This window comes from Ostreococcus tauri (assembly GCF_000214015.3).
Source record: "Ostreococcus tauri WGS project CAID00000000 data, contig chromosome 04, whole genome shotgun sequence".
NCBI lineage: Eukaryota > Viridiplantae > Chlorophyta > Mamiellophyceae > Mamiellales > Bathycoccaceae > Ostreococcus > Ostreococcus tauri.
Window position 1 is genome coordinate 637,291 of NC_014429.2, and position 13,267 is coordinate 650,557.

Genomic DNA, 13,267 nt, shown 5'->3' on the forward strand with positions numbered 1-13,267 from the left:
GAGCGCCGCGCGCGCGGGAAGCGTCCGCGCGCGCGGGTGGACGCCCGCGAGAGACGGTGGAGAGTGCGTGCTGCGCGCCGAATCGGTCGTGCGTGAAGCGGCGGCGTCGAGGCGGGGTGGAGCGAAGACGCGTGGCGTTTCGGCGGGCGGTGAGCGAGGTGATGGGCGAGGCGGACGCGGACGTCGATCGGACGCCGAGAGGAGAGCCGCTTCGGTGTTCGTGCTGTGGGTTGCACATCGTTGGATACGTGTTCGCGTGCGGGTCGTGCGCGACGACGACGGAGGGTGGGTTTTCGTTGTGCGCGATGTGCTTCGCCGCGCACGCGCAGCTGAGCGCGAATCCAGAGTTTGGACGAGCGCACGGGATCGACTTCGTGGTGCACGATCACGATCCGAGGGCGTTCGAGCGAGGTGGCGAGGACGATCAACTAATGTTGAATGAGATTTTACGGGATAGGCGCGAGCTCATGGTGAACGGACGGGGCGGGAGTGTCGAGGAGGCGGCGAAGACGGCGTGTTCGAACGAGCGAGAGCCGAGCGCGGGATCGGACGACTCTGACGCTTTGGCGTACTGTGCCGAGTCGGCGTGATGATGCATTAATACCGATACGTTTTGGGCGTTGAATTTTGTGTAGAGCCTTTGTATAAAGAACCAATATTTTTTCTCATGACAACGAAATCACTTTGTCTTCGCAGCGGCGGCTCTGCCTCGCGCGATGGCGACTTCAAACATTCGCTTCAAGTCGGCGTTGTCGCCGTCTACTTGCAATCCCTCAAAAAATGCGAGCGCGGAATCTTCATATTCTTCGAGCTCGAGCGCCGCCTCACCCTCGCGATACCACGCCTTGATGAACATCGGATCGAGCGTTCGAGACGCCCTGGCGTCGTCTAGCGCGTCGGCAAACTTGCGCAGCTTGAGACGCGCCGCCGCGCGATTGGCCCAAGTTTTCGCACAGGATCCGTCTTGCGCGAGCGATTCGGAGTATAGACGCACTGCATCTTCGTACTTACCAGCTACGAACGCCTCGTTGCCCTCTCGCTTGGTTTTTGCGGCCGCGACCGCGTCGCGCGTCACAAACTTGTCAGCTCCGTCCTTGGTGCCCGAGCCGGAGCCATTTGAGTCTTTACCCGTCTGCTCATCGCGTTGCATCGCCGCCAGCTTGGCGGCGACGCGCGATATAATAGCACTAGCATTCCACTCGCCCGAATCGTCGGGTTTCGTCACCGGAAGAAGCGCTTCGACGACGCCTTGGCGCCTCGTCGCAGCGGCGGCGTGAATGGCCTTCATCCCGCTCGAGTCCTCAGCGTCGGCGTTCGCGCCACCTCGCAAGAGTGCGGCCACCATGACCTCCGCGCAGCTCTCCGTCGCGGGATGCGCGGCGGCGATGTGTAAGGCGCTCATGTTCCCTTCTGGACCCGCGTTCACGTCCGCTCCCGCTGCGACGAGCACCTCCACGCTTCGGACGTCTCCGCTCGCGCACGCGAGCGCCACAGCGGCCACGCCTGCGTCCAACCTGGCATCGTACTTCGCGCCGTGTTCGAGCAATGCCTCAATCATTCCCGAGCTTCCGCGCATGGCCGCCACCAGCAACGGCGTTCCGACTTGCGAACACCGCTGCTCCACCGCCTCTGACATTGTCAACCCGTACCGTCCGCTCGTCAACGTCTTCAACGCCGCCGCGCACTTCGCCTTATCTCCACCGATCCCTCGGGCGTGCGCGCCCATGACGACATGATGCACGCACGACGCCCCGCTCGCCGTCTTCGCCCTCGCGTCCGCCCCGAGTTCGATCAACGCCCGCGCCGCGTCTTCCCGTCCGCTCGCGCACGCCGTCATGAGCGCGGTGAACCCCTCCGCGTCTCGCGCGTCCGGTTCGCACCCAAACTCGCTCACCAGCGTCTTCACCACGTCCACGTCTCCTCGCTCCGCCGCGGCGTGTAAAACCTTGCGTCCATCGCCGTCGGCGATCGTGGGAACGATGGAGGCGCCGTCGGCGAAGGCGGCGCTCGCCCGTCGAACATCCGCGCTCGTTCCCGCGCGCACGGCGTCTATGAACGCCTTCAGCGCCTCGACGTCGCCCCGCGACGCCTCGCGCGCGGTCGTTCGCGACGTCATCGCCCCGCGGCGGCGTGCGACGGCGCCGTGTGTCGCGCTCGCGGGTTTTCCGCATTCGTCTTCGTCCGCGTTCCACGCGCGTCGCGTCGACGTCACACGTCGAGGCGCAGACGTCGGCGCGACGACGCGCGCGCGGTGCGCCCATCGATCGACGCGCGATCGACGCGACGGCGATCGACGCGACGGCGACGCGGCGACGGAGCGTCGGCGGCGGTGGATTCGGTTTCAATTCGCGCCCGCACGCATCGCATCGTTTCAACGCATTTCGTCTTCGTGACGCGTCGGTCGGCGGTGGTGCGGCTCCGCGAGCGGTAGACGCGGACGAGGAGGTGTGGTTGAGGGAATCGTCGACGCGCGCGGGCGGACGAGGGGGTGCGCGGGCGAGATGAGTCACGAACTCGATGGGTGGATCGCCCAGCTCCGTCGTTGCGAACCGCTCGACGAGGACGACGTGCGACGATTGTGTCAGATGGCGATCGAGATCATGGTCGAGGAATCGAACGTGCAGATGATCGACTCGCCGGTGACGATATGCGGGGACATACACGGACAGTTTTACGATTTGCTCGAGCTATTCAAGGTCGGAGGCGACTGTCCGGATACGAATTATTTGTTCATGGGGGACTTCGTCGACCGCGGGTTCTACAGCGTGGAGACGTTTTTATTGTTATTAGCGCTGAAAGTGCGATACCCGGATCGAATGTATCTCATCAGGGGAAATCACGAGTGTCGACAGATCACCCAGGTGTACGGGTTTTACGACGAGTGCCTTCGAAAGTATGGGAGCGTAAACGTGTGGAGGTACTGCACGGACGTCTTCGATTATATCTCTCTCTCGGCGCTGATAGATAACAAGATATTCTGTGTTCACGGGGGGTTGTCGCCGAGCATCACCACGATTGATCAGATTAGAACGATCGATCGCAAGCAGGAGGTGCCGCACGAGGGCGCGATGTGCGATTTGCTCTGGAGCGACCCGGAGGACGTCGCGGGATGGGGATTGTCGCCGCGCGGGGCGGGTTATTTGTTCGGCGACGACGTGTGCACGTCATTCACGCAGACGAATGGGATCGACATGATCGCTCGAGCGCACCAGCTCGTGATGGAGGGGTACAAATGGATGTTTAACAAGCGGCTTGTCACGGTGTGGAGCGCGCCGAATTACTGCTACCGATGCGGGAACGTCGCATCAATCTTAGAACTGGATGAGAATTTGGCGCACGACTTCAAGGTTTTTGAGGCGGCGCCGCAAGAAGCGCGCGGAGCGCCTTCGAAGCGCGTGGCACCAGACTACTTCCTGTAACTTTCATACACTCTTAGACTATTGCCGACGTCAACGCTTTCGACATAAACTCAACCCATCACCCACGGGAAGGAGTGTGTACGTCACTCGCTCGTCCGTCGCAACGAAGTCGTTAAAAGCCCTGATCGCCTCCGTCTGTTTATCCGTGACCGTAGCGTCGGCAACCTTGCCGTACCACAGCACGTTATCGACGACGATCAACCCGCCCGGGCGCACGAGCCTCAACAACGATTCGTAATACTCCCTATACGCCCGTTTATCGGCGTCTATGAACCCCATGTCGAAACTATTCTCCCCATACGTCTCCAAAAGCTCCCTCACGCTCTCCTTGGCGTCGCCGTACTTCTCCTTGACGACGTCGTCCACGCCCGCGCGGCTCCAGTACCGTCTCGCCACGCGCAGCGCGTCCTCGTCCCTATCACACGCGTACAGCGTCCCTCCCGGTCGCATCGCGAGCGCCATCGCGATCGAACTGTACCCGGTGTACGTCCCAATCTCTATAACTCGACGCGCGTCCATCAATTCGACGCACAGCGCGAGCAACGCGCCCTGCTCGGGCGCCACCTGCATGCGCGCCCCTCGCAGCGCGCTCGTCTCCTCTCGCAGCGCCCGCAGGACCTCCGCCTCGCGCGTGCGCCGTAAGAGATACGTATACAGACCCTCGTGCAGCGCTAACGGCGCCGTGTTCCACGGTCCCGTGCTCGCCCGTTCGCTCGACGACGACGCGCCCACCGCGCGACGTCGTCCCACGCCGCCGCCCGAGCGCACGGACGGGCGCCGGGACGCACGCGCGCGCGACGCCCCCCCGTCCGCGCGCGCGATCGTCCTCGCGCATCGCCCCAGGGCGCCGCGCGCGACCGACGAAGCGCGCATGCGCGGTGGACGCGCGCGCGGCACAGACGTCGACGGGCGATCGAAAGGTCATCGAAAGGTGACGACTCGAAAGGCGTCGACCGGTGGGATCGAGGCGCGCGATCGATCACCGGTCACCGATGGGGGCGCGGGGTGACTCGAAATGTAACGCATCGCCGCAGAAACGCTCGCGCGGTGGGGCGGATGACGAGGGAGACGACGACGACGACGACGGCGGCGGAGACGACGAGGGAGACGACGACGACGGGTGCTCGCGATGGCGCGAGCGGCGAATCACCGCGAACGATCTGGTCGTATCGAGATGAGTTTCACGGGATGGCGGGGTACGACTACTCGAAAGGTTTGAGGTACACCAAGGACAAGATAGCGCTGATGACGCGGGCGAACGAGCGATTAATGGACGTGTACAAGGAGTGCGATATGCACATCGATGATCAAGAGGAGCGAGCGTTGAATATGCTGCGTCGAACGCGGGCGAAACCGATGCGGGCGCCGGACGAGCCGGCGCCGTTGACGCTGCGACCGTTCGGGGCGAAGCCTGGAGACGAGAGCGGAGACGTGCAATACACGTACATGAACGAGTTGACCACGGTTGGTGACGTAATGGAAGATGTCGCGGAGATGGAAGGGACGTTTCCGAGCGCGATCTCCCTCGTTCACGCGGGGAAGAAGCTTTATCCTCCGATTTTCACGCTGAGCGACTGCAACGTGCACGCTGGGTACGTCGTGTACTGGATCGTGGACAAACACCTCGTTCATCTCGACTGAGACGCACGCCAACGAGGATAGCTACCAGTAGTGATTCTGAATTTTGTATTTTATCTACTCTCTACGATTTAAGGGGCTAGGCCTACGGTGCTACTGCAGTCTTCGCTAGTCTTGTTTTGCATCGGCACGACGCGACCTGCTAAACTTTGATACACTCATGATGATTTGGTTCGACAGGATCGTCTGCGCCAATGCGTGCACGATTGTGATCGCGAAATAGAAGTTTGCATTCGCCACGCGCGTGTGAATCCACATGTACCACGTTAAGGGACTAAGCAACGCGACATATAAGAATCCGGCGACGATCCATGCACCATGCTTGAAGTACACGAGCGGATTCCCGCGGTCATCCGCGGCGATCACCGGGAGCAGTGACGTGTACGTGACGATGTCACCAACCGTGGGATAGGGTGCACACGTTGCGATAGAGATCAAAGCGATCACGAGAGCGACCAAGGGTTGGTCTGGAAATCGAATCGTCGCCGCGAGCGACAGCCCGAAAGGAACCACGAAGAACCCAACGACGTAAACAAGTCGAAACTGATCGTAAATCGTTGTGAACACGTACCAGTGCAATCCTAGGTTCGGCGTTTGATCCTCGCTGTGCACGGCGAATGTCACGGCGGCGCGCCACCACGGTAAGAAATCGTCACCCATGGCGACGAACGATGCAAGCGCAGTGGAGGCAAACCCGCCTACGAATTTCATCCCACCAATCATCGCACGCCCGCGAATCGACGTTGCCAACAATACGGGCGCGATCGCAATCACGTGCGGATTGACCTGCGCCGCAAGCGCGAGCGCGCACCCGCTCGCGACGTCTCTCTCGCTCGTCGCCGCCCACGCGCTCGCGTACACGCCCGCGCGCGCCGCCGACGACGTCGACCCCGCGAACGCGGACAACCACCCCAGTGGATTCCCCAGGTGCATCACCGCCGCGAATCGAACCTTGTCCGATTCCTCCGCCGCGTCCTTCATCGCGCGCGAGCGCACCATCGCCATCACGAACGCCACCGCGACGCAATCGAACGCCACCGCGCACGCCGCTCGCCACGCGACCCCTCCGCTCGCCGTCCCTCCCACGTACACGAACGCCGGATGGCCGTGATACGCACTCCCATCGTACGCCGACGATACGCCGAGCGCGCGCACCGCGTACGCGGCCTCGCGAGCGCGTCTCACGGAATCCGTCGCCGAGCTCAACTCGATGCGTCGCTCGAGCGCCTCTCTCGCGCTTTCCGGAACGATAAACGCGAGCGCGACGACGCGAGCGAGCGTGAGCGTCAACGCCGCGATCGTCGCGCGCGCGTCGCGCGACATCGCGATCGCACGCGCGCGGTGAGTCGACGAAAGTGTGAATGTGACGTCGACACGGCGCGAGCCGCACATCGTGACGCCCTGCATGCGCGTGGCCGCCGTCGTCTCGCGCGGCGCGTCGTCGTCGGCGATGCGAGCGATGTCATCGAGCGCGTCGACGCGGTCGTGCGAGCGAAGCGGCGCTCGAGCGACGTTGAAGAGCGAGAAGATGTGTTTCGGCGGCTCGTCGCGCGTTTTCCGCGCGCGCGCTCACGGCGCGGTCGGGCGACGGGCGGTGACGACGGAGGCGCGCGTGGCGGGTATAATCGATGTGAAACGCGTGACGGAAGTCGCGGGCGCGGCGGCGCTGGAGGTGTCGAAGCAAGTCCGAATGCGCGGCGTCGAGGCGCCGGACGTGGAGAAGTCGTACGTCGCGCGAAGCGCGACGACGGAGGTGGATGCGGACGGATTACCGCTTGTGTACGACAAGGAAGCCATTCAAAAGTATTGGGATAAACAGGGGGGGGCGCTGCAGCGACGGTGGGGGGAGTTTTTGTCGCTCTCGGTGCCGTTTCTGACGAAGATTGCGACGCTCGCCATCACGGGTGGGAGCGCGGAACTGTCGAAGAACGATCGCGTGCTCGCTCGAGACGCGCGAATCATCATCGAGAAGCTCGGGCCAACATATATTAAAGCTGGACAGATGATGAGCGTGCGACCGGACGTATTGCCGCAGGCGGCGCTGGATGAGTTGGCAGTGTTGCAGGACAGTGTGAAGCCGTTCGACACGCCCACGGCGATTGATACAATCGAGAGCGAGCTCGGCGGGCCGCTCTCGGAATTTTTCGACGAGATCAGCGAGGTTCCGGTCGCGGCGGCGTCGTTAGCGCAGGTGTATCGTGCCAAACTCAAGAGTACGGGTGAGTACGTTGCCGTCAAGGTGCAGCGCCCAAAGATTTTAGACACCGTCTCGAAGGATTTGTACGTGTTGAGACGCGCGGCTGAAGTGTACCAGGGGCTCATTGAGCGATTTGCCCCGCAGCAGCGCACGGATTACGTCGGATTGTTGAATGAGTGGGCAGTCGGTTTTTACACCGAGCTCGACTTTTTGAACGAGGCAGCGAACCAGCAGAAGTTGCGCGACTTGTTGGCGCAAGAACAAGTCAAGGACATTTACGTCCCAGAGGTGAAGCACGAACTATGCACGCGACGAGTGCTCGTCACAGAATGGATTGACGGCGTGAAGCTCAGCGATTGCCCTTCAGAAGAGATTCGCGACCTCGTCGGAATAGGTCAGGAATGTTTTCTCGTCCAGCTCCTGCAGGTGGGCTTCTTCCACAGCGACCCGCACCCGGGCAACTTGATGAAGCTTAACGATACGTCCAAGGGTAAGCTAGCGATTTTAGATTTTGGTCTCGTGGCGTCCATCCAGCAGGAAGATATGGACACCATGGTGAGCTCGATCATTCACCTCGCGAACAAGGACTACCCGTCCTTAGTGGACGACTTCATCGATCTCAAAATCCTGCCACCAGACTGCGATCGCGCCAAGGTCGTGCCGCTCATGGACAAGGCGCTGTCTCCGTACGTGAAGGGCGGTGGAGCGAAGAAGTACGAAGCTGAGTTGAAGCGCATGTATAACATGGATGGTTCTCTCTCGTCCACCGCGGGTGGCTTTCAAGCGATGACTCAAGATTTACTCACGGTGCTCAATGATATTCCGTTCTCGATTCCACCTTATTTCGCCCTCCTCGGTCGCGCCGTGGTGACTCTGGAGGGGATCGCGCTCATCGGCAATCCGGATTACAGACTAGTCATGGAGGCATATCCATTCGTTGCGCGTAAACTGCTGCGTGAAGATCGTCCGGAGGCGCAACGCGCGTTGGAGGAGGTTCTATACGCCTCAACGCAAGGCGGCGGCTCAATCTTGCAGGGACAGCGACTCGCAGTGATGTTAAACAGTGCCATGGGCATTGTCGCCAAGAGTGAAGACGTTTTCGTTGACCTGGAGACCATTCCGGAAGATGCCGCGACTTTGGATCAGTCTCTGAAGTATCTGATGCAACCCCAAGCGGCGAGCTTGAGAAATTTGCTGGAGCGTGAAGCTGTCACGGCGGCGGATTTGCTATTGCGTCAAGCCTTGCGCAAGGGCGTCAACCGCTTTTTCGCGCAATTTCCCAAGCCGCCGACGTGGTTACCGTTCTCGAATGCGTTCCCGAATCCGCGCGATGTAACCGGGCCAGTGTTGCTTCCGGTTAGCGGAAGCGCGACGCCCGTTCCCGCTTTTGCGTCTCCTGGGCAATTGTTGGACCTAGCGGCGCCGCAGCTCGATCTTGAGGAAGAGGTTTTCGCGCTCGCACTTGGGGACTTGGCCGGTGGTTTAATCGGTAAGGACGCCGCAACTGTACTCACCGGTGATGCTTTCCTTGAACCGGAGGCGGTCGCTGCGCTGTTTTTGGGCATTATCTCCTCCGGTGAGCTCCCGATCGGAACGAGCGAAGACGTTCGCCGAATAGCGGCGAGTGCGCGCGATTCGCTCCGAACTGTCACTCCGAATGGTGAATCCAGCGAGGAACAAAGCTTTGAGAACTTGATCGCAGCCGTTCAAAAGCTTGACTCTGAAGAACGCGCGGTGCTGAATAAAGCCACCGAACGCGTCATTAGTCGCGTGTATGAGAGATTCTGCGAAAGGTTGGTGCCGTTGACCGGCGGTCCCGCTGTCGCAGCGCAAGAAAGTGATGACAGAGTTGCGTTGAACGCTCGATAGGAACTGTACACATTGAAATATAATTTGCATTAGCATTCGTTTATTAAATCTATTCGATCTAACTCTATCCGCTTTGATGCAAGCTGGCGAAGTACTCCTTGTAAAGCCCTTCGCGCAACTTCATGAAGCCGGTTATATATTGCTGATACTGCTGGAGTTTTGCCAGCTCCTTCTTCGTGAGTAGAGTGTGCAATTGCCACACCGCGTTCTTCACGTACGTAATCACGGCATAGATCACCAAACACAATGCCAACGCGTACGCGCCGCCGTGTTTGATGCCCAACCAACGAACCTCAGCCTCTTTTGAGAGCAACAGCTCAAGCTGTGGCGCGCTCGGAAGGAGCTTGCGCAGACCGTGTGCAATAACGGGCGTCGCGCAGACTTCCTTGACGGCGATATACAGAGAAAGAAACATCACGACCCAACCAATAATCATAAGCGTAATGCCTCGCATGGATCGCTTCATGTTATCCACCTTATGCGCGTCGTTGGTCTTGATGACTTCTTCGATGCGCGCGCCGATGCGCGTGCAGTCCTCCTTCATACTCGTGAGATTCTTTTGTACCGTCAGGCGAATCGCTCGGTCTATATCTTCACAGACTTCTTCGATCGCGTTCGGAATCGGAACGGTCAAATCGTCCCTGGGAAGATAAACAGTCGGAAGCTTGAACGCGTGCGAGTTTTTGATGCGCGAGCTCAAGTTTTGTGTTATCTGAATCAACACTCGTTGACGATCGTGTTCCTTTTCGACTTGATCCGCCTTGGACATGTAGTAAGCCAACTTGTCCGCGTGGTTTTCGTTCAAGCTCTCGATCACCTTCATCGTGCGCTTACACAGCGCCTGACCGATCGGATCGAAGAAGCACAAGATCAAGTCAACGTGGTCGCCGAGCCAGTTGATTACCTTGCCGACGTCAAACGGGTACTCCATATCGCCGTCCACCAACCCCGGAGAGTCCAAGAAATCGACGCAGCTGAAATTCTTTTCCTTGCTCGTCGATATCTCCGTGAAGATGTTCGCGTTCAATCCCTCCATGTCTTGCACACCCTCGAGATAGTCGTAAAACGCAAACGTCGCGTCCCCCTTCAGCGTCTCGCGCTTCCTCCCGCTCGTCACGAACGTGAACCCCCGCGTCTCGATCGCCACCCCAGTCGTCTGCACGCTCTCTCCGATGTACCAATTTATGAAAGAGCTCTTCCCCGCTGAGTGATTCCCGATGATCATGCAGTTTACCTTTTTCCTCGGCTTGAAGCACTTCACCCGGAGCAGCGGGTCGTTCGCGATGTCCAACAATCCCACCCCACCGCGCGACGACCCCGCGTTCGACCCACCGGGTCCGCGTTCGTACAACTCATGGATCGATCGCAGAATCCGCTCCTGCGCCGCGTTCGCGCCGTCGCTCGTCGTCAGTCCACGTCCGTCGTCGTCGATCTCGTCGCATCCATCCGTCCCGTCCCATCATCATCGCGTCGTCGTCGTCGCCGTCGTCGTCGCCGTCGTACGTTCGGTGACGTCGCTAGCGCCCCGACGTCGTTCGACGTCGTCACGCGCTTCGCCTTGCTCATCGTTCGCCGGCACCGCCACCGCGTCGCGCGATGACGATCGGGACGCCACCGATGCCGACTCGACCGTTGCCCGATCGATCGTCGGTGTCGGCACAGCGCCGCGCGACGCCGGGCGCGATGACGAGCGCGAGCGGCGACGCGGACGCGCACGTCCTCGACGCCCCCGAGCGCGCGGAGGAGGGCGCGCGGCGACTGGTGCGCGCGCTCGCGTACCCGGTGACGCGCGCGTCGGGGTCGTGGCGCGCGTTCGCGATGATGCGATTCTCGTGCCCGACGTCGGCGTCGGAGGCGACGAGCAGGGCGAGAAAGAACGCGATGAGCTTTGGGTACTGTTACGTCGTGGTCGTCATGGCGGTGACGGCGGTGCTGGCGGTGAGACGGGTGGTGACGGCGGCGGCGCTGGCGGGATGTTATCTGGGACATCACTACGTCGTTCGAGCGCGACGAAAGCCGATCGAGGTCGGTGGGAAGACGGTGAGCGTGAAAGTTCAGTCCTTGACGATTCTCGTGGGGACGATTCTCGTATTTTGGTCGTTTTTGACCGAGGTGATCGCGCGCGGGTGCATCGCGGGTGGCGTCTTCGCGCTCGCGCACGCGACGATGCGCGTCCCAGAGGCGAAGACGGATGAGGACGAAAGCGGCGAGATTCCGTTGCTGCGAGATTTTGCGCACGCGTACCACGAATCCGGTTTGGGGTCATACGTCCCGCCGGCCGTCTCGGCCGCCGTGCGTGGCGTCTTCGCGCGTAAATAGAGGTGCAATGACGCGCTCTGTTTTGTAATCTTCCAACAAAGTCACGTAACATAACACGATCAACGGTGGGGTTGTGAGAACAGTACGCTGGGGTTACACGATGGACACGCGCAAAGGAACAAAACCGTCTAGTACTTACTTGATTTGACCTCTGGTTTGAACACTCCCCCGCCTTCGAGCGCGGCGAGGTACGCGCCGGCGATGCACAGCGAGAAGCACATCACCGGGAAACCGACGCGGAAGAACATGTTGAACGAGATGGGGAACCCAGCCTCTGCGGCGATACCGGCGATGACAATGTTTGCACTCGATCCGATCAGTGTACCGATCCCACCGAAATCCGCACCGAAACAGAGCGCCCAAGCCAGTGCCTCGATGGCGATACCTTCGACGCTCTCACTCAATCGAACGATGACTGGAAGCATGGTTGTCGTGAACGGGATGTTATCCACGAATGCGCTCGCGAAACCAGCCACGAGTTGAACGATCAACATCGCTCCGATTTGACGCTGACCCTCCGGGAAGGAGGCGACGAGTCTGGAGAGTTCATCCGCGATGGCGCGTAACAAACCCAGTTGCGCAATGCCCTCTGTGAACACAAAGAGCCCAGCGAAGAATAGCAAGGAGTCCCACTCGACCTTTTCAAGCGCGTATTCAAACTCATCATGATTGCCCGTCAGTAAGATGGCGATCGCACCGAACGACGCGACGTATGCCGGCTCCATGTGGACCACCGGATGCAAAAAGAAGAGAAGAACGACAAAAAGTAGAATAGTTCCGCTTCGAATGAGCAAGTTCATATCACGAATCGGATACTTTTTGCGCAGTTCATCGATGTCCACGTTGATTTTCTGGTTAAACAGCGTGTCCTTGTAGTACCATCTCATGAACGCGAAGATGAATGGCATCGTGAGGATGACGCCCGGCCCGAGCACTCGCAAGAAATCCACGAAGCCGATGTACTCCTTCAACGCGTTACCGATGATGATGTTCGGTGGATCACCGATAAGCGTAGCGCACCCACCAATGTTACCAAATATCGTCATCGGAATCAACAGCGGTCTCGGGTCGATCTTCAAGGCTTTACACAACGAAAGAGCGACCGGTGCGAGAAGTAGCATGGTCGTGACGTTATCAAGGAACGCCGACAAAATCGCGTCAAAAATCATGAGCATGACGAAAAGTCGCCACATCGAACCTTTAGAATGGTGCACGATGAGAACAGAGAGGTATTCGAACACTCCTGACCGGCTTAGCAAGGCGACGATGATCATCATGCCGAAGAGAAGCGCCAGCGTGCCGTGATCCATCCAGGTCAGAATGGTCGCAATGTTCGGCAAACGGTGCTGCAGAGAAAGAATGAATAATACTGCAGCCGCTCCGAGGAAAGCGACGAGAGTGCGGTGAATGATCTCGGTCATGATCAAACCGAAGACACCGATGAGTAAAACCAAACCCAACCACATTCCAGCGACGCCAACCAATCCCGTGTCGACAGCCGTGACAGAGATTGCGACGGGATCCGGGCAATCCGTTGTGAACTCCATCCAAGCGCTTCCGTGCGTTGATTTATAATCGCTCAGGATGTGGGTTGAAAAGTAAGATTTGAGATGTTTGCTCACGCCGGCGCCGCCACCTCCCAGGAGTTTGCGTCGATGGCCGGACTCGCCGCTCCAGTGCGGCGTGACGAGTTGTGCCGATGTCGCCAACTGGTAGACGTGACCGCTGTGATTTTGATAAATGGAATACGATACGTGGTACTCGCTGGCGTTGTAAATGCAAGGTCCGAGGAGAAGATTTACCTCCATTTGTCCCTCGCTTGCGT

General features: G+C 59.6%; 10 protein-coding genes across 10 annotated transcripts; 5 read left to right on the forward strand and 5 right to left on the reverse strand.

The window, feature by feature from the left end:
• Nucleotides 1-161: 161 nt before the first annotated feature.
• On the forward strand, nt 162-590 carry OT_ostta04g03650 (unnamed product; the record flags this gene model as incomplete). Its single annotated transcript, XM_003078855.1, has 1 exon — nt 162-590. One exon carries the CDS (start codon nt 162-164, stop codon nt 588-590), a length of 429 nt encoding a protein of 142 aa, XP_003078903.1.
• Nucleotides 591-679: 89 nt separating this feature from the next.
• On the reverse strand, nt 680-2,116 carry OT_ostta04g03660 (Ankyrin repeat; the record flags this gene model as incomplete). The annotated part of the gene is made up of 1 exon (XM_003078856.2): nt 680-2,116. The coding sequence occupies one exon, from the start codon at nt 2,114-2,116 to the stop codon at nt 680-682; it is 1,437 nt and encodes a 478-aa protein (XP_003078904.2).
• Nucleotides 2,117-2,501: 385 nt separating this feature from the next.
• On the forward strand, nt 2,502-3,419 carry OT_ostta04g03670 (Serine/threonine-specific protein phosphatase/bis(5-nucleosyl)-tetraphosphatase; the record flags this gene model as incomplete). The annotated part of the gene is made up of 1 exon (XM_003078857.1): nt 2,502-3,419. The coding sequence occupies one exon, from the start codon at nt 2,502-2,504 to the stop codon at nt 3,417-3,419; it is 918 nt and encodes a 305-aa protein (XP_003078905.1).
• A 30-nt stretch (nt 3,420-3,449) lies between these two features.
• On the reverse strand, nt 3,450-4,292 carry OT_ostta04g03680 (O-methyltransferase, family 3; the record flags this gene model as incomplete). The annotated part of the gene is made up of 1 exon (XM_022984557.1): nt 3,450-4,292. One exon carries the CDS (start codon nt 4,290-4,292, stop codon nt 3,450-3,452), a length of 843 nt encoding a protein of 280 aa, XP_022838814.1.
• A 183-nt stretch (nt 4,293-4,475) lies between these two features.
• Nucleotides 4,476-5,060, forward strand: OT_ostta04g03690 (unnamed product; the record flags this gene model as incomplete). The annotated part of the gene is made up of 1 exon (XM_003078859.2): nt 4,476-5,060. One exon carries the CDS (start codon nt 4,476-4,478, stop codon nt 5,058-5,060), a length of 585 nt encoding a protein of 194 aa, XP_003078907.2.
• Nucleotides 5,061-5,165: 105 nt separating this feature from the next.
• On the reverse strand, nt 5,166-6,380 carry OT_ostta04g03700 (GPI transamidase subunit PIG-U; the record flags this gene model as incomplete). Its single annotated transcript, XM_003078860.1, has 1 exon — nt 5,166-6,380. The coding sequence occupies one exon, from the start codon at nt 6,378-6,380 to the stop codon at nt 5,166-5,168; it is 1,215 nt and encodes a 404-aa protein (XP_003078908.1).
• Nucleotides 6,381-6,585: 205 nt separating this feature from the next.
• On the forward strand, nt 6,586-9,123 carry OT_ostta04g03710 (Protein kinase-like domain; the record flags this gene model as incomplete). Its single annotated transcript, XM_022984558.1, has 2 exons — nt 6,586-7,547; nt 7,608-9,123. The coding sequence occupies 2 exons, from the start codon at nt 6,586-6,588 to the stop codon at nt 9,121-9,123; spliced, it is 2,478 nt and encodes an 825-aa protein (XP_022838815.1).
• A 64-nt stretch (nt 9,124-9,187) lies between these two features.
• OT_ostta04g03720 (P-loop containing nucleoside triphosphate hydrolase) lies at nt 9,188-10,689 on the reverse strand (the record flags this gene model as incomplete). Its single annotated transcript, XM_022984559.1, has 2 exons — nt 9,188-10,501; nt 10,627-10,689. 2 exons carry the CDS (start codon nt 10,687-10,689, stop codon nt 9,188-9,190), a joined length of 1,377 nt encoding a protein of 458 aa, XP_022838816.1.
• Nucleotides 10,690-10,719: 30 nt separating this feature from the next.
• On the forward strand, nt 10,720-11,442 carry OT_ostta04g03730 (Prenylated rab acceptor PRA1; the record flags this gene model as incomplete). Its single annotated transcript, XM_003078863.2, has 1 exon — nt 10,720-11,442. The coding sequence occupies one exon, from the start codon at nt 10,720-10,722 to the stop codon at nt 11,440-11,442; it is 723 nt and encodes a 240-aa protein (XP_003078911.2).
• A 128-nt stretch (nt 11,443-11,570) lies between these two features.
• On the reverse strand, nt 11,571-13,250 carry OT_ostta04g03740 (Arsenite/antimonite efflux pump membrane protein,ArsB; the record flags this gene model as incomplete). The annotated part of the gene is made up of 1 exon (XM_003078864.2): nt 11,571-13,250. The coding sequence occupies one exon, from the start codon at nt 13,248-13,250 to the stop codon at nt 11,571-11,573; it is 1,680 nt and encodes a 559-aa protein (XP_003078912.2).
• Nucleotides 13,251-13,267: the final 17 nt, after the last annotated feature.